Source organism: Eumetopias jubatus, unplaced genomic scaffold, assembly GCF_037043125.1.
Source record: "Eumetopias jubatus isolate StellerSeaLion01/CBP00866 unplaced genomic scaffold, mEumJub1_p1.0 scaffold_1, whole genome shotgun sequence".
Taxonomy (NCBI): domain Eukaryota; kingdom Metazoa; phylum Chordata; class Mammalia; order Carnivora; family Otariidae; genus Eumetopias; species Eumetopias jubatus.
Genome location: NW_028274807.1, coordinates 59,493,505 through 59,511,478, shown reverse-complemented (window position 1 = coordinate 59,511,478; position 17,974 = coordinate 59,493,505). Strand labels below are relative to the sequence as shown.

The following is a 17,974-nucleotide window of genomic DNA, read 5'->3' as shown; positions in this document are numbered from 1 at the left end:
TTGGTGTTTTCTTTTTTTTCTTTCTTTCTTTCTTTTTTTTTTTTTTTTGAATAGCCCAAATGCCTATTCAGTGCCAATCTAGGAAAGAATGGAGTTAGCATTTTCACACCATTCCTTCCTATACAGTCCCTGAATAACCATCTAATCAAGATTTGTTTTCAATGGGGAACAAATCTTCTACAGTAGAGTATTTCAGATTTATTCCATTGGAATCTATACATTAATGCCCATTGGATGAAAGGACCTGCTTCACAAAAGCCTGGACATTGCCTTGCTGTGGCAGAAACTTTTTCCCACTGTATTAGTGTTAAATATAAAAGAAAGCCTGGGAAAGAATTGCTTCAGCATTGTGTGCGGGAGGAACCAGGCGCGCCTGAATGGAGAGGCAGGGTCCCCCATCGCATCTGTACCCGTATCAGCAAAGCCCATTCAGCCTTTCATGGCTGCTCGCTGCAGTGTGGGACCAGTGTACTCAAGGAGATGTTTAAAAATTGTGTCTATAAAAATCCAACTAGGCTTGCCGGGTCAGGTTGTACATGTGTGCAGGTTTGAGTTTGTCTCGGTGGTTTTTAATGAAGTTGGTGACATTACTGCAGTAATCATAATTCAGACCGTTTCACAATTTTTTGTGATTATCTCTATAGGGTTACATAATTGTTTAGATAGACTCAGCCAGTTCAGTCAAACAAGCACTTTGAATTTTTCTCATGAGATTGTGTGTGCGTGTGTGTACGAGTGTGTATAGTATGAGGACACCTTTTGCTTGACCATTTCCCTCTCTAAAGCAACCTCCATCATCACTTTCAGTGTTTTTATCTTTTCTTCTATGTCCTGAGGATTAGGATGGCCTTAGATCTTTAGGCAATCTGAGTTTCATTCTTCAGCAATCCAGTGTTACGGAGTGGAAAAAAAAAAAAAGCATCCGGGGTGTGGGTTCTAATCCCAATCCTGTCTCTTACTAGCTGTGTAAAACTTAGGGTAAGTCACTTAAACACTTAGATAGCCTCAACCTTTTCTTATATCAAATAATAATAATAGGACTTTCCTAAGAACATATAGGATGCTTTTAAGGAAAGACTAAGATGTTGTATGTGAAAGAGTTTTGTACACTATGAAATGCTACATGGGTATTATTAGGATACTTGTAGAGTTTCTTCCCAGAATTATCATAAGGAAGACAACTCTTCATCATAAATGACAAATCTAGTGATATTGCTGTGACTGGTGCTAAGAGCAAATGTGTGTTTAAAGAGTGTTTTCACCTGTGTGGAAAAAAGTTACTTTTAGTGCTTACTGTTTTACTTAAATAAAAAAAATTCAGTGATAGTAAAACCGTATCTAGAAAACTCTACATTTTAGTGCCAGGACATGATGTTTTACCTCTTGAATTGTTCCATTTGTAAACTTAAAAAAAAAGATGTCTCTATGTTAGATTTACTGAGACTATTTTGACGTCCCAAGGCCTAGAAACATGAACACCATACTAATTCAAGGGTAGGTGTAGAAGCAGCTGGAGAACATACTGAACAGACTTTTTCACAGAGCTTTACAGTGGACTTATGGACACCCGGGGGCCAGACTTCATTTAGGGCAAAGCATGCAATACAATGAAGCAGGTAAGAGTGAAAATTCTAGAGCCAGACCGCTGAGCTCAAATGCCAGCTCTACCACCCATCGCCTATGAGGCCTTGAGAGAGTTTCTTAATTTGTATGGCCTCAGTTTCCTCATTTTAAATGGGGATAATAGTACTACCTACGTGGGGCACCTAGGTGGCTCAGTCGGTTAAGCATCTGCCTTGGGCTCAGGTCATGATCCCAGGGTCCTGGGATCGAGCCCTAGGTTGGGCTTCCAGCTTAGTGGGGAGCCTGCTTCTCCCTCTCCCTCTGCCACTCCCCCTGCTTGTGTGCTCTCTCTCTCTCTGTACCAAATAAATAAGTAAAATCTTTAAAATTATAATAATACCTACGTGATAAGAGTTGCTGTGATGATTAAATGAAATAATCTGGTAATACATAGTAAGCATTAAAAAAGGAATGTTTGCTCTTGTTGTGCATGGGGGACTCAGGAAGGACTTAGAATTTGGTCTGCTGACTGATTTCCTGAACATCTTCCTGGGTTATTGGGGCCTTCCTCTGGGACTGTACTTTGTATTAACACAGTTAGAGAGGATTCACCATGATTCTTTAATCTGGCAATGACAATTTGTTTTTACAACAGTGAAAAAAGTAGAAACTGGAGCCCAATGCAATATTTTCAGCACATCACAGACCTAATGGAAATCAGGACAAGAAGGAAGTCTCTTATGTAAAAATCAGTGCAAATCCTATGACTGAAAGTGAATATAGAGCCTCTAGGCATGTATTAAGTTAACTGGATATATGTGAGGCCTACTAAATGTAAAGACGGGAACAAAGGAAATAAATGAGTATGTAAAAGGATGCGGTCACACCCACAGAGCTTAGGCAGCATGAGGAGATTGAGTGCAGCGAGGTAGAGCTGGTGGAGCTCAGACTTTCCTGAACTGGTCCTCTGTCCTAAGGCAGAGGAGAAAGAACCTGAGGATGTGGGCATTCCTCCCATCTGCAGGTCATTACCTCTGGGGGTTACTTCTCACAAGACACGGGGATCCCGGTCACAGGCCAGCAATCAGTGCTTGGGCCACCTGATTGTGAAAGCCCACTTACTTGGCCTCTCTCAAGCTGATTATTCAGTTGTGAAGGCAAGAATGGGGAATATAAATGAAGAATGGTTCGGAGAGAGGGATTCTTTAGAACCATTTGAGAAGTGAGGTAGAAAAATAGGAAAGCCCTAAGCCTTAGTGTTCTAGCCACCCATTTCAATTCTCAATCTGTGATCCAAATGTAACCGTTATCCCTTGTCTGCAGAGCCCGGGGTATAAGGGTGGCAGTGGGTCAGGCTATGGACAGCCTCCACGTAGCTGACGGCTGTCTCCCCGGGGAGCCGTTTGATACTTCCCTGTAGCAAGTGCATAGAACACAGTATTGCCTAGGGGGATCACACAGCCCATTCCTGGTTTACTCCTGCTGTCCTCACCTAATTATCAACAGTGCTCCCTTTCACTCTCAGAAGTGCCCAGTTTGAACACTAAATGTGATCACCTGGTATATTATACTCTCCCAGTTCAATGCTGCCAATCTCCGACCTTTTGAACATTCCTTCCTTGTTAAGCTTCAGGAAATGCAAAAAACGAACCATGTCACATACGACCACTTTAGAAAGTCCTCAGACAGGTTGTCAGAGATGACAAGAGTGTGTAAGCACCCCTTTAGCCAGCAGACAGCATCCTAGAGCCTGTGCCTCAAGTGGAAAACGTGGAGGCAGCTGCTTGGGGGATATCTTAGTCTGGATTGGATTTTCCAAGGGTTTTTGCGTACATGGTGTGGATTGAGAAATATACATATAAAGTAATAAATAGGAAAGGAGTTTATTTTTTTAACTATGAATATTGTTGCTATGAATAAAATCAGGAACTCTGAAAAACTGGGGAAAATGTAAGCTTTCCCAAAGGACCTCGGCTTCTACCTGTCTAAAGTAGAGATAGAGCATTCCAGGAGAACCAGTCTTCCATTTGTTTCTCAGGTCTTATGTGCTGCAGTTTTAGGAAGAGCAGGCAAATGACCCATCTGTTTATTAGGCTGTCCTACTTCAACTGGCAACCCTGGCTGAAGCTCTAGGGCATTAATAGGGATTCGGTACCCAAAATAGCAGGGGTATTGTTGGAGCCAACTCCAAGGCATCGTTCCCATAGGCCATCATACCCGCAGCTGATCCCTGTGCAAAGCATGTCCATCTCGCCACAGAGCCCGCTTGTGTCTGCAAGGTCGGGGGTGGGGGTGCTTTCAGGAGCCATAAGCGTGACCCACCTGAGACCTGGGTGTTAGGAATGCAGTCAGCTAGCTCTGACCCACACACCCTGTCTTGTGTCTGTCTTGCCACCGTGCAGGTGACATCAGTTGCAAGGGGATGACCGAGCGCATTCACAGCATCAACCTTCACAACTTCAGCAATTCCGTGCTCGAGACCCTCAACGAGCAGCGCAACCGTGGCCACTTCTGTGACGTGACGGTGCGCATCCACGGGAGCATGCTGCGCGCACACCGCTGCGTGCTGGCAGCCGGCAGCCCCTTCTTCCAGGACAAGCTGCTGCTGGGCTACAGCGACATCGAGATCCCGTCCGTGGTGTCGGTGCAGTCGGTGCAAAAGCTCATTGACTTCATGTACAGCGGCGTGCTGCGCGTCTCGCAGTCGGAAGCCCTGCAGATCCTCACGGCCGCCAGCATCCTACAGATCAAAACAGTCATCGATGAGTGCACGCGCATCGTGTCACAGAACGTGGGTGATGTGTTCCCGGGGATCCAGGACTCAGGCCAGGACACGCCACGGGGCACCCCCGAGTCAGGCACATCGGGCCAGAGCAGCGACACCGAGTCGGGCTACCTACAGAGCCACCCGCAGCACAGCGTGGACAGGATCTACTCGGCGCTCTATGCATGCTCCATGCAGAACGGCAGCGGGGAGCGCTCCTTCTACAGCGGTGCAGTGGTCAGCCACCATGAGACCGCACTCGGCCTGCCCCGTGACCACCACATGGAAGACCCCAGCTGGATCACGCGCATCCACGAGCGCTCTCAGCAGATGGAGCGGTACCTGTCCACCACCCCCGAGACCACACACTGCCGCAAGCAGCCCCGGCCCGTGCGCATCCAGACCCTGGTGGGCAACATCCACATTAAGCAGGAGATGGAGGACGATTATGACTACTATGGGCAGCAAAGGGTGCAGATCCTGGAGCGCAACGAATCCGAGGAGTGCACGGAAGACACCGACCAAGCAGAGGGCACTGAGAGTGAGCCCAAGGGCGAAAGCTTCGACTCGGGTGTCAGTTCCTCCATAGGCACCGAGCCTGACTCGGTGGAGCAGCAGTTCGGGCCCGGGGCAATGCGGGATGGCCAGGCCGAACCTGCCCAAGCCGAGCAGGCCACGGAAGCTCCTGCTGAGGGTGGCCCACAGCCGCACCAGCTAGAGACAGGTGCCTCCTCCCCAGAAAGAAGCAACGAGGTGGAGATGGACAACACGGTCATCACTGTCAGCAACAGCTCTGACAAGAGCGTCCTGCAGCAGCCTTCGGTCAACACATCCATCGGGCAGCCATTGCCAAGTACCCAGCTCTACTTACGCCAGACAGAAACCCTCACCAGCAACTTGAGGATGCCTCTGACCTTGACCAGCAACACACAGGTCATTGGCACAGCCGGCAACACCTACCTGCCGGCCCTCTTCACTACCCAGCCCGCGGGCAGTGGCCCCAAGCCTTTCCTCTTCAGCCTGCCACAGCCCCTGGCAGGCCAGCAGACCCAGTTTGTGACAGTGTCCCAGCCTGGCCTGTCGACCTTTACTGCACAGCTGCCAGCGCCACAGCCCCTGGCCCCATCCGCAGGCCACAGCACAGCCAGTGGGCAGGGCGAAAAAAAGCCTTATGAGTGCACTCTCTGCAACAAGACTTTCACCGCCAAACAGAACTACGTCAAGCACATGTTCGTACACACAGGTGAGTGTGCAGGCCCCTCTGGAGGCCCGGAAGCAGGCAGTGGGTGTGAGGGGGCTGTAGGAAGGGAGGGGCAGGATGGCAAGTACAGGGGAAGGTTTGGAGACATCGTCCAGATTTGAAGGAGACCCCACTGCCAGCCATCTTCTAGAAGCCCCAACAATACCCCCATTGTAGGCATGAAGCATCTGTCACCAAAATACAAAATCACAGAAACCCAGTGGAGAAGGGCCAAATGGGAAAAAGTCTGACGAGGAATTTGCAGGCACAATATCCCTTACATACATTGAACTTTGTAATACGGTCTTTGATTCTAGGTGTTTACAACTGGAAATGTCCTTGGAGAGTATATACTCTAGTCACTTCATTTTACAGACCAAAGTCATAGAGGCAGAACAGAGATGAGAGTTTCAGTCTGTAGTAAGTTCTGTATGAACCATCAGCTTGAAGAGGCTGCAACAAGGCTGATGCAAGCTTATGCTGAATTTGTGGTCCCCGAAATGGAGAAGTGATAGACTCACTCTATTTTCTATTGCTTTTTCTCTATTTTCAACATCTAGAGACCACAGTCTGGTCTGGGCACTAACCTTTTAAAAAGACAATAGACTGGGACATAGAGGAGTATAATTAGGATGATGAAGGAATGCAAAACCATGGCATATCATGGTTGAAGGTCTGAGGGCTGTTCAACCTGCAAAAAAGAAGACTCAGAGCATCATATAATATCCAAGTATTTGAGCTTCTGGGGCAGCATATGTAGTAGTTAAACTGGAGCTCTGGAGCTACACTGCCCAGGTTTGAAATCAGACTTAGCCACTACTGAACTTTGTCACCTTGAGAAAATTACTTAATCTTTCTACACTTGTTTCCTTGTCTGTATAATGGGAATAACAGTAATACATCTTTCTTAGAGTGTCGTTTTCAAGATTAAGTGAATTAATATATGAAACTCTTAAAACAACTCCTGGCGCATCATCAGCACTCTATAAAAGGTAGCTAACATTAGCACAGTTAGCTTTATTTAAATAGTTAGGAGGAGAGAGACGTTAAGCTTGTTCTGTTTGGCTTCAAAAGATAGAACTGGACCAATGATTGAAAGCTATAAAGGAGATTCTTTCAACTAAATAAAAGGTTTGTTAACAGTCTGAGCTGCTCTAAGATGGGATAGACAGCCTCCAAAGGGACTGAGTTTCTATAATTAGAGGTGTTCCAGGAGAGAATGGATGATCATTCCATAGGGATGATGTAGAGGGGCCTCGATCATTAGATGAGTAGTTGGGTGAGATGGTGTTTCATCTCTGGATTCTGTGATTCTAAGCTAAGATCTCCTGATCACGCAGCTAGTGCCCTTTTCCAGCTCAATAACAGGACAGACATAGAAGTGAGAACTTCACGGATGCTCCTCCATATAAGTGACCATATATATGATATGATTTCACATAGATTCTCTCATATCTGAAAATACCTACCCCAGTGATGATCACCGTATTTGAAATTCCTATCATGAGTCCCTCTTCTGGTGTACCTCTGGTTCCAGAACACCCCTGTTAAATGACAAATAAGTTGCCAGAGAAAGTTACATAGTAGAATTACAATACATGAAAACAGATTAGTTCCTCTGAGCAACCTTGTTTCTCAGATCAGCTAACAGAAATCTAGGGGATAGGACATAAGGCAGATAAATTTAAGTTGGTAAATAGAAAGGAAGGAAAATAACATACACTGAGACAAGATACCCAACATAGAGGTGAACAACTAAAACAGAACGTGACTTTCGATGAACTTTGCCTTCTTTGCAGTCAACTTAAGTCAAGACATTAGGTACATCTGTGTATGTGCCTTTGTGTGAATCAGTTGTTCTTAAGAATGACGGTTTTCACAACTCCAAATCAACATAGTAACTCACTACTGAATTTAGGAAGAAAATCAGGTAGTGGTAAGTCACTATGTTTATTTAGGGTAAATGTGAATGCACTGATAACCTGAGACCAATCAAGGGCAATTTTCTATGTGGTATGGGTATCATCATTATTTGGTAAATTGATCAAATAGTAGTATTTCTAGTTATGTGGCACTTTATGGTTTACACAGTGCTCTCACTTAGTTTTTCCTTTCTTCTTCTGAATAGTTGTCATATAAACCATCAAATTAAAGATTAGGGAGGAAAAAGAGACCAGTGTCTCTTTTAGCCAAAGTGTCTTGTTAGCCAAAGTTCACTTCGCTGGTCTTGGATCCATAAACATTTCTATTCTCCTCCCCCCCTGCCGCCCCCCGCCATCCCTGTGCATCTCTTCTAGTAGACCTAGTGGAAATAAAATTCACATACTCTATGAGATCACATATTGAAATAAGGCTTTAAATTTGCAACACAAAATTTTCAGGGCACTATGAAAAATTGTCTTTTTGCTATATAAACACATTCATCCAATGAATTCACTAAAGAATTCTGTGGTTAACCCAAATAACTAGATTTGCCCATGAGAAAACCAGCAATGGGTTTGTACATTTAGACATCATAGATACAAAAGCTACAAGTAAAGTCATTTTATAAATCTGAGTTAATGCTTAAAGTGTAGCCTTCAGATCTCTAATAAACTATGAAGGTCCTCAGTAAAATATGAAGGTTTTGTATTGGTGTGTATAACATGGCCACATCTGGGAACAATTAATAATACACAGATATCACTTGAGCACCTCATTTAAAAGAAGTGAAAGTCTTCCCATTCACCCTGAATTAGTTGGCAGTGGCAGTTTGGAAGGGCCGTCTGTCTATCAAGACTTTTGTCTAGCTGAAGGAGTCCATAACCTAACAAAGTTAAAGAACAATTGGTCTAGATTTTTCAAAAGGCAAGACAGCCTGAACATATGGAAGTAATTCAGGACCTGGATTCATTGCAGCCTCCATTTCAAAACAAAGTTCTCTCCAATTTCTTAGGAAAACATAAAAAAAACAGGGCCTCCCAACTTCACAAGAGCCCAGTGGAAGTGATAAAAATCCAGAGCAAAAAGTCTAAATGTTAGTCTAAAAAGATTCTAGAAAGTACTAGGGATACTGGGAAGAGTAGGGATGGCTTTGGTATTCTTACCGATAACCTAATCTAAAAAAATCTTACTAAGAAAGAGTAGCTTGATAGAGCTACAAGGAAAGAGATTTGGGTTCTCTGCACCATGGCTATTACACATGCTACCTAGATTTGCATTTCAGTTGCTCCAACTTTAATGTCAATAGTACTTACTATCCACAACTGCAAAGAATCTATTCTGAGACGTGGACTCCAAATAAAATTCTGTGGAGCTCTGTGTTAATGATCCACATATTCACTGAAAGGAAGTGTTTGAAACAAGTAAGTAGTCTTTTGTATTGACTTTGGAGCTAAGCTCCGCGGTAGAGAACCAGAAAGCCCTTGGCTGTAAAACATATTCCATAATGGTTATAACACTGAAACTTAGAGTGGGGACATAAGTGAAAGACAGTTATACTACAATTTGATTTTTTGGGTTCAGTTTTGGTCCCTTTAATTGGCTGTGTGGCCTTAAGCAAATCACTTAATTTGATAACCCTCAGTTTCTTGTGTTTATAATGGAAATAATAATTTTCCTGCCTTTTGAGTAGCCGTAAAGGTATGGTGCATTTAAGAGCTTTTCATAGGGGCGCCTGGGTGGCTCAGTCGTTAAGCGTGTGCCTTCGGCTCAGGTCATGATCTCAGGGCCCTGGGATAGGCCCCACATCCAGGTGGCTCCCTGCTCAGCAGGAAGCCTGCTTCTCCCTCTCCCACCCCCCCTGCTTGTGTTCCCTCTCTCACTGTCTCTCTCTGTGTCAAATAAATAAATAAAATTTTCTTAAAAAGGAGCTTTTTATAAAAGGTAAAGTACTAGTTAATGTTTAAAAAAAAAACCCATCGTCATTATTACCTGAGCCCCCTCCACCCAAGAGACATTGACTTTCTTTGCTCTATCTCATATCTCTGAATAATAAGCTCTTGACAGATTTCCTTCCTCTATGGAATTCAAACACTGAAGCCACGTGATACTTCTTGGGTTTCCCCTGAACTTCCTTTATAACATCAGCATTTTTTTTTCACTCCTTAATGATTTTTTTAAGAGTAAAAGAGTATCTCTCACCTAACCACTCTATCTCCTCCCAGACAAACCACAGTGGTACTCCATTTCTCCTAGGAGTGTCTCAAGTTCACTCTACTACAGCTTCATAAAAGTTGTGAGATACGAAACCAAGAGTTAAGAACGTATTTGAAAATAAGAGAATCAGAGAAAAACAGATGACACAAACCATCCTGTCATGGAACCAAGCAGGCTCCTCTATGTCCCCTCCCCTCAAGAGGAAAAACAATTCAAAGGAATGGGAATGGAAGGAAAGACAGAGGACAGAGAAGGGCAAGCTTTGGTGTCAATGTGGATACGGAAGGCAAGCAATAGGGAAAATTCTAAGATAACCCTGGAGCAGTAGTCCTCACGGCGTGATCCCCATACCAGCAGCATACAAATTCTCAGGCCCATCCAGACCTGAATCAGAAACACTGTGATGGCGCCCACCAATCTGTTGTTTCAATGAGCCCTAATTCACAGTAGGTTGGGAATCATTTCCCTAGAAGGCTGGGCAATGATGAGGATGACATCAGGTTGCTTTGGTTACATGACATTGTTCTCTAAAATTCCACTCATAAGAACCTATGCATTTGGAAAAAGAAAACCAGTTGAAAATAACAGCTTGATTTTATAGTGGATAAATTATATTATGGAGGCAAATACCTCATGAATGAGAGGTAAGCTAAGTCTCAAACTGCACAAGTACCACAGCAAATGTTCGCCTTCAGGCACTTTAAAGTACCTACGTGTACTATCATTACATGGTTGTCCCTGTACCTCCCCATTATAAAGGTAGAACTCTCTTTTAAGACCGAATCTTAGGACTTTTTGCTTTAAAATCTATATATAGGGGTGCCTGAGTGGCTCAGTCGGTTAAGCATCTGACTCTCAATCTCAGCTCAGGTCTTGATCTCAGGGTCGTGAGTTCAAGCCCCACATTGGGCTCCACGCCCAGCATGGAGCCTACCTAAAAACCAAAAAAATTAAAAATAAATAAATACATACATGAAATCTATATATGAATACAGGCTAGCATATGTAGTTGCTTAACAAATACCTTTTGAGTGAGTAAGTGAATGAATGTTCAGAAATGTGGGCATGCTTTCCAGGAGAATTTAATTCAAGGGACTTATACATAAATGCATTATTTTCTAGCAAGACTTAAGTTTCTCTTTCTTTTTCTTTTTTTATTTGCTGCAGAATTTATTGTATCTGCATTTCTACTTGTGTTTTCTTCACTAACAATGGTAGATGTTTGGGCTTTTTTCTGAGTCATACTATCAACAGCCCATTTATTGATGACTGTTTTGGGTCCATTAGTGTCCTCTATATAGGTGACAATTTTGTTTGTTACCTTGAAAAGCTCAGCTATTTCAGCCATGAATTTGATATAAAAAGATATAGGAATAGTAGTAACATAAGAATATCAGAAATAGTATAAAAATACTTGGATCAAGATAATAATGTGATGATCCTCATCCAGAATTTGGGCTATTATTTATATCAAGCCAGTGGAGCACTCAACAAGTATGTGATGTGAAGTAAGAAAGCCTTGGTTTGACCACTCTCTGAGTGACCTTAAATAAGCTCCATAGTCAATCTGAGCCTTAATGTTTTTGCCACAAAATATATAGATCTTAATAATATTTACATGGTTGCTCTAAGAATCAAATAACATTATTTCTGAGAAAGCACTTAACCATAAATACTGTAAAATCGTCAAAGCCATTTAAGAACATATATGTTATAGTAACATCATACATCTTGCAGCAGAATCCAGAGCACAGGAAATCGTTAACAGGAGGAGGAGGTGATAATCTGGCGAGGCTGGTATCATCCTCTCATCTGTTACTGACTTGTTGGATAACCTCTCTAATGGAGATACCATCTTCTGGGGACATTCATGTCTACCCCACTCATAAAGGTATAAAAAAAGTTAAGTAACGTAGATGAAGTTCCCTGAGATCTTCAAAATTCTGCCTCACACCAAAACATGTTAGTTGTCCCTGAAGCCGCAGATGTTGTGTGAATGCAGCGTGTCCCCCAGTAGGCAATCCCTCCTCCCAGGTGGCCCCACAGTCCACACAGGCCCCCAGGATCACACCCTCAGAACTGGAGAAAGGCTGGCAGGGAGTCACCCCAGCCATATCTCGGGGGCGTAGGCCTCCCTTCAGCTAGACCTGTCCAGTGGAGAGCAGACTCTTCAGCCAGTGAAAGCTCTCTGCGACTCTGTGTGAGCGCCCTTCCATTCTTGCCGCTGAATGTTTCCCATTTTCTGTTCCCACCTTGACATTCTCCATTCAGGGACTCCTGCTTTCCTCACCGGTGGCCATCTTCCCCAACCCATACTTTCCTCTTCCTTCCCTGCTACCTGCCTTCTCCCCAAGCTCCCAGTCTTAGCTTTCTGGCCCCTCACCAGACTCACCTGAAGAGGAGGGAGTTATGCTAGAGCAGATGATGGAGAGGCCAAGAGAATGGGAGACACAGGTGGGAACAGTGCTTCTGAAAAACGTCCCGCCGACAGCATTCACTGTACTTTCTGCAAGCCAGGGGAAGCCTGGTTAGAATGAGAAAGAATCAGCAGGATCAGTGGGTTCTTGCTGAGCCCCCCACTACAGAAGTCACTATTCAGAATTGGGGTGTCTCAGCCCAGTCGGATACCTTTTACTTGAACTTTGGCAGGCCCTCTGTATCTGCGAACCTAACAGGATGTCTCTTCCTTTTTTTCTTCCTAACTTGTCAGTCTTGGTAGAGTGTCAGTGCTGGTCCACAAGAAGGAGTTGAAAAGAGGCTCTTTAGAGAACAGGCATCAAAAACCAGAGAAAAGTATCTGCATTGGCCACTCCCCCCACACCGCTGGAATTGTCAAGGACGCTGCTGCCCCTTTAGTTTATCCCCTTGCTGTGCTGTTTCTTGGGCTCCAGAGCTCAGTTGTCACCTGCTCAGAACCCCTCTGTCAGAGCTACTTACTGACATTTTATTCATAGTACCGCTTCTTTGATTAGCATATGTGAGAGCAGACTGTACCCTTAACTCTGAATCACATAGCTGCGATACAATCACTTGCTTTATTGATTATCTGAAAGTTTTTTGTTTTTTTAAATCCTGAGTTGGCTTCCCCATGTAACCCAAGTTATATCTCAGTTGCTTTCATTTATCATCAGTTCGTTTCTACTGAAAAGAACGGTTGATTTTTTGCCTTCAAATGATCACATACTCTGTGCTAAGTGCTTTATCTCTTTAATTTTCAAAATACCTTCACAAGACAGGTACTTACTGTATTATTCTCAAGTTACAGATAAGGAAACTGAGGCTTATAGAGGTTAAGTAACATACCCAAGTCACTCAGCCAAGGAAATGGAATTCATATCTGACTCCCACAGCTGTATAGCCCAAAATAGCGCAGTTTAAAGTGAAGGAGCTTATATGACCTTCTCCCTTATGTTATAATTCTAGTGTCTGCTTTGGACTTTGTGTCTCTTCCTAACGCAACGATGGACTTGCCATTCCTGGCTATAAGTTCAGACCTGAAAAGCCATCGACTTCCACTCATCTTAACTCCATTTCTCCACATTGAAAGCAACAATTAGCAGACCTCATCTGTTTCATGTATAATGTTGAAAGCCCTTTTAGGGTCCCTATAAGCAATATGGAGGAAAATAACAAGAAAGAAAAATATTAACATTTCTACTGAGTGATACTGTTTCAAATCCACACATACATATAAATGAAAGTTGTGGCTGCCTGATTAATCTGAAAATAAGCCCCATTTAGTAAGACAGTTCTTGAAATACCTCTGCTCTACCAGCACAGCACCTTAATAATTATAGAGAGCGTTTTCCTTTAAGGAGCTCCCAAGTGCTTTGCAAACATTTTTCCTCATTAACTATCACACCATTTTCTGTGGCAGGGAAGGGAACAGGGTACTTTGTCCTATTTAAAATGTGGGACTGCTAATGCAGTGAATGATTGAAGCAGGTTGCCCTCAGGTCATGTGCTGACAAGGCCTAGACTAGAGGCCTCAGGGGTTGTGGGTCAGGGTGGGCAGAAGGCCACTAAATCTGCAAAGGGCCATGGCAAGTGCTTGGTCCAGCTCCTCACTTTCAGAAGGGGAAACAAACCCAGGGAGACTTAGAAAGCCCAGGGTCACGCAGATAATGAACAGCTGAACCAATACTACATGGATGCAAACAGCATACAGATGTATGCTATGAAGGGGAAGGTAACAACTGTGAAGAATCAATTTATAGTCAGATTAGAAGGTTGTGGAAGCAAAAAGCCTTCAGAGTGACCTTGCCTAGAGGAAAAACACACTGTAAGAAGGTGAAAGTTTCAAACAGCAAGAGCATTTTAACATAAAGTTTCAACTTCCTAACAGCCAAAACACCATCTGGAACTTAAGAAGGCAAGCTGCCCATTAAAGGTGACAGGTGGATAAGTTTTAAAAGATAGTTGACCAGTCTATCGTAGCCTCTAGAAAGTATACTCAAAGCACATGGATGGCAAAGACCAGCTTGAGTTCAAGCATGTTTACAGCTGACAGAAATGTTCCGACTAAAAATAATACTCATGACTCTCTCTCTTAGGGAATCTCTCATTTCCAAAGAATGTACCTACATAAAAACCATACATAGCCTAAATGCATCATTTGGGAATGAGGCTTCCCCAAATTTGCCCGTTTGTCCAAAAGTGAACTTCTCTTCTAACCCTGTGATCCTACTGACCATACTGTCCCATCCGTGAGAATGAAAGGAAAGAAATCAGAGAAGAGTCCAGAGGAGAGGGAGCTAGGCCAAAACGTTTGTGAATAACTAAGGGAAAAAGAGTTCAAAGACCAATGACATTGGTTAAGAAATTTGTGAAGGGATTCCTGAACAAAACTGCCATTTCTTACTATCATGTGCTTCAGAACATATCCTTTTATGTTTACAAACACAATGAAAAAAGGTTTCTGAAGAGATAAGTTTCATACAACAGATCATGAAGCACTAACATTGAGCCTGACACATACTAAGCACCAAATACACGCTGATTGTTTTCATTGCCATTATTACCATGACACCTCAAACCTCTTCTGCTTCGTAATAGGAAAAATGGAAACATAGTCAAGGCCCATGTTTTAATTGGAAGTTAACTCAATTTTAAGAAATAGATTTCCTACCCTGATACAGAGTCCAGATGTTGAACAATGACCCTAGAGAGGTTCAAAGGCTTTGGGCTTTACTCTGGGTTATGGAAGAGTACAGAGGAGGACTTTCTTCTCCAAGGTGGGTGCCTCCACTGGGCAATCAGTAATGAGGTGGGACAGATGGAAACACCCTAATGCATCTCATCTCACCTGTCAAGAGCAGGGCTGAGAACTAACAGTACCAACCAAAACGAGACTCTGTTTATCCAAAGAGATGTCACAGGCCCATGGACATTACTTATAGAGGAATACTTCATATGGTCAGTCAGTAACAATATTTTTATTTACCTTACTCCTTTTCACAAGCTTGGACATTTGGTTTCTAAGCCAACAGCAAACCGAAGCAGTAAACTGAGGAGAAAGAAGGGTTTCAGCCAACAGACTGAGAACAAAGAAAGAGAAAGCTATTTTTTAAATTGACCTGAGAGTTAAAAAATGCGTATGGAATCGTTTAATTGGGGCGGGGGGAGAGGATAGTTTTAAAATAAGAATACCATGCAAGTGTTCCCACACCACCCTTGGTGGTCTGCAAAGTGATTGCATATGTATTTATGTCAACACCAGCACAGTGAGGTAAGTAGGACTGTATACCTCAGAGGCATTTGGAGATTTGTCAGAGTATCCATGCCGAGGGTTGGCGCCCGGATTTGAACAGGACCATTTGACTCTGAGATCATTGTGTTGTCCACCACCTACTCAACCTCCACACCAGACAAGGCCAGTCCGTAGCTCAGGGCACTCAAGATGGAATAGCCAGTTAACTCTACCATTACATTGCAGGAAGATTTCTCTCTAAAATAAATAAAATTGAGAGGGTAGCTCTCCAGAACGACTTGCTCCTATGTTGGCCAATATTTCCCAGACCTACCATGGCAAAGTGCAATTACTAGGCAGAATACTGGAAATGGAAACTATCCCCAAAGAGCCAAGCTATGTAACTACTGTCCTTAGTTTCTAGAGATTCTAAAGAACCCGAATGCTTCCAAGATCTTTCCTCTCTCTTATTTCTTACATGTGTTTGATAAAATTAATGGGAAGTACACAGTTAAATCCACATATTAACCATGATGCCGAAAATGACCCCATAAATGTAGCCCTCCCTTTTCTCCACAGAATGACCTTTGAAAACCTATGGTGGGTAGTCTCTTGTAGCTTTCCAAGAGAGCTGTTTTCTGGCATGGGGAGGTGGAAGACTAGCCTCTCCTGGCATCCCCCGAAAGCAAGGATTCTCAGAACACGAGAGGCCAGGAAGGACTGGATCTTTCCAATCAAGGGTGAACCAACCAGATTTTTTTTTTAATTTTGTTTTTGTTTTTGTTTTTTGTCGTCTTGTTTCTCTGTCTCTCGTTCTCCCTCCCTTGTTGTGTCTTGCTCTGTTCTGCTTGCTGTCTCTTCCCCCATCAACAGGTGAGAAGCCCCACCAATGCAGCATCTGTTGGCGCTCCTTCTCCTTAAAAGATTACCTTATCAAGCACATGGTGACACACACAGGAGTGAGGGCGTACCAGTGTAGTATCTGCAACAAGCGCTTCACCCAGAAGAGCTCTCTCAACGTGCACATGCGCCTCCACCGTGGGGAGAAGTCCTACGAGTGCTACATCTGCAAAAAGAAGTTCTCCCACAAGACCCTCCTGGAGCGGCACGTGGCCCTGCACAGTGCCAGCAACGGGACCCCTCCTGCAGGTACACCCCCAGGTGCCCGCACTGGCCCCCCAGGGGTGGTGGCCTGCACGGAGGGGACCACTTACGTCTGTTCCGTCTGTCCAGCAAAGTTTGACCAAATCGAGCAGTTCAACGACCACATGAGGATGCATGTGTCTGACGGATAAGTAGTATCTTTCTCTCTTTCTTATGAACAAAACGACAGAAAAGAAACAAAGCTATGGCACTAGAATTTAAGAAATGTTTTGGTTTCGTTTTTCTGTTTTTGTTTTTGTTTCGTTTCATTTTGTACTACATGAAGAACTGTTTTTGCCTGCTGGTACATTACATTTCCGGAGGCTCGGGTGAATGAGAGTTTTCCCAGCCTCCCTCGGATGGTGGCCTTAAGGCCTGGTAGTGCTTCAAGAGGTCCACTGGTTGGATCTCTAGCTACTGGCCTCTAAATACAACCCTTCTTTACAAAAAAAAAAAAAAAAAAAAAAAAAAAAAAAATCTTAAAAAAAAAGTAAAAAAAAAATTTTTTTTCACTTGTGAAGAGCACTACAAAAATATATAACAAAATCTAAAAGGCCTACTGTCTTTAAGTACACCGCTTGCAGTGTTTCAGTGGACATTTTCACAATTCTGGCCGCTTGGACTTCACAGTAACCAGTTAAAACTGTGGAATATCAATCACTTCTGGTTGAAAACCCAGAGGAAAGGCCCTGCTGTTTTCCACCTACCACATTGTCTGATTTCGTAAAAGGGCTGGGGGTGTTGGGAAGGGGCAGTGGGTCCGGTGGTGTGGGGAAGGCGAACGGCAGGCTTCTCCCCCAGATTCTACTCGCGTCCACACACCCTGGCCCACCTCCTCCATGTCCCCCTCTTTCAGCAGAAGCCAGGAAGACTTGGACAAGCGTCAAGCAACAGTGGCTATATCGTATTTATTCAGTGTCTTCGCTGAGCCACAGCCTCAGCACAATCAAGAGGGACTTTCATGAAAGGCAGGAATGCAGATAAAACAAAGATAGAGGTTTGCACCTACGTTTCTAGGTACAAGAGAAGGATTATTTCCCACAATCTTTGCAAAAAACAAAAACAAAAAAAAAAGTGTCAGGATATATTCTTGTGGAACAGAAAAAGAAAGAGAAATGGAGGGTGGGGGGAATAATAAAAAGTTCTCGAGGCTTTTTTAATTCAAAATTTTATAGAGGGGCAAAAGTGACGTTTACCAGATAGAATGCTGATTTTTTTAATATATTTACAACAGTATTTGTGTAAAAAAAAAACAAAAAAAGTGAGATTGTTAAAAGTAATTTTTTTTCGTTTTGGTTTTGCATACACTGCCACCAGTCCCTTCTCTTTTATTTTATTTCACACACATATATATATTTTTTGGTAAGTCAAGACTGTTAAGGTTAGCGATACTGCTTCCAGATAGAAAGAATAAAAGGCAATTAAAGTTATATTTGAA

General features: G+C 43.4%; 1 protein-coding gene across 1 annotated transcript in view; it reads left to right on the top strand.

Annotated features, from left to right (window-relative positions):
- ZBTB20 (zinc finger and BTB domain containing 20) overlaps window positions 1-16,971 on the top strand; it is a 40,996-nt gene extending 24,025 nt beyond the window's left edge. The window contains exons 2-3 of the mRNA XM_088024574.1: window positions 3,966-5,570; window positions 16,267-16,971. Of these exons, the coding sequence (XP_087880700.1) occupies window positions 3,986-5,570; window positions 16,267-16,688 (2,007 nt within the window). The 5' untranslated portion in view covers window positions 3,966-3,985 and the 3' untranslated portion in view covers window positions 16,689-16,971. The remainder of the gene's footprint in view (window positions 1-3,965; window positions 5,571-16,266) is intronic.
- Window positions 16,972-17,974: the final 1,003 nt, after the last annotated feature.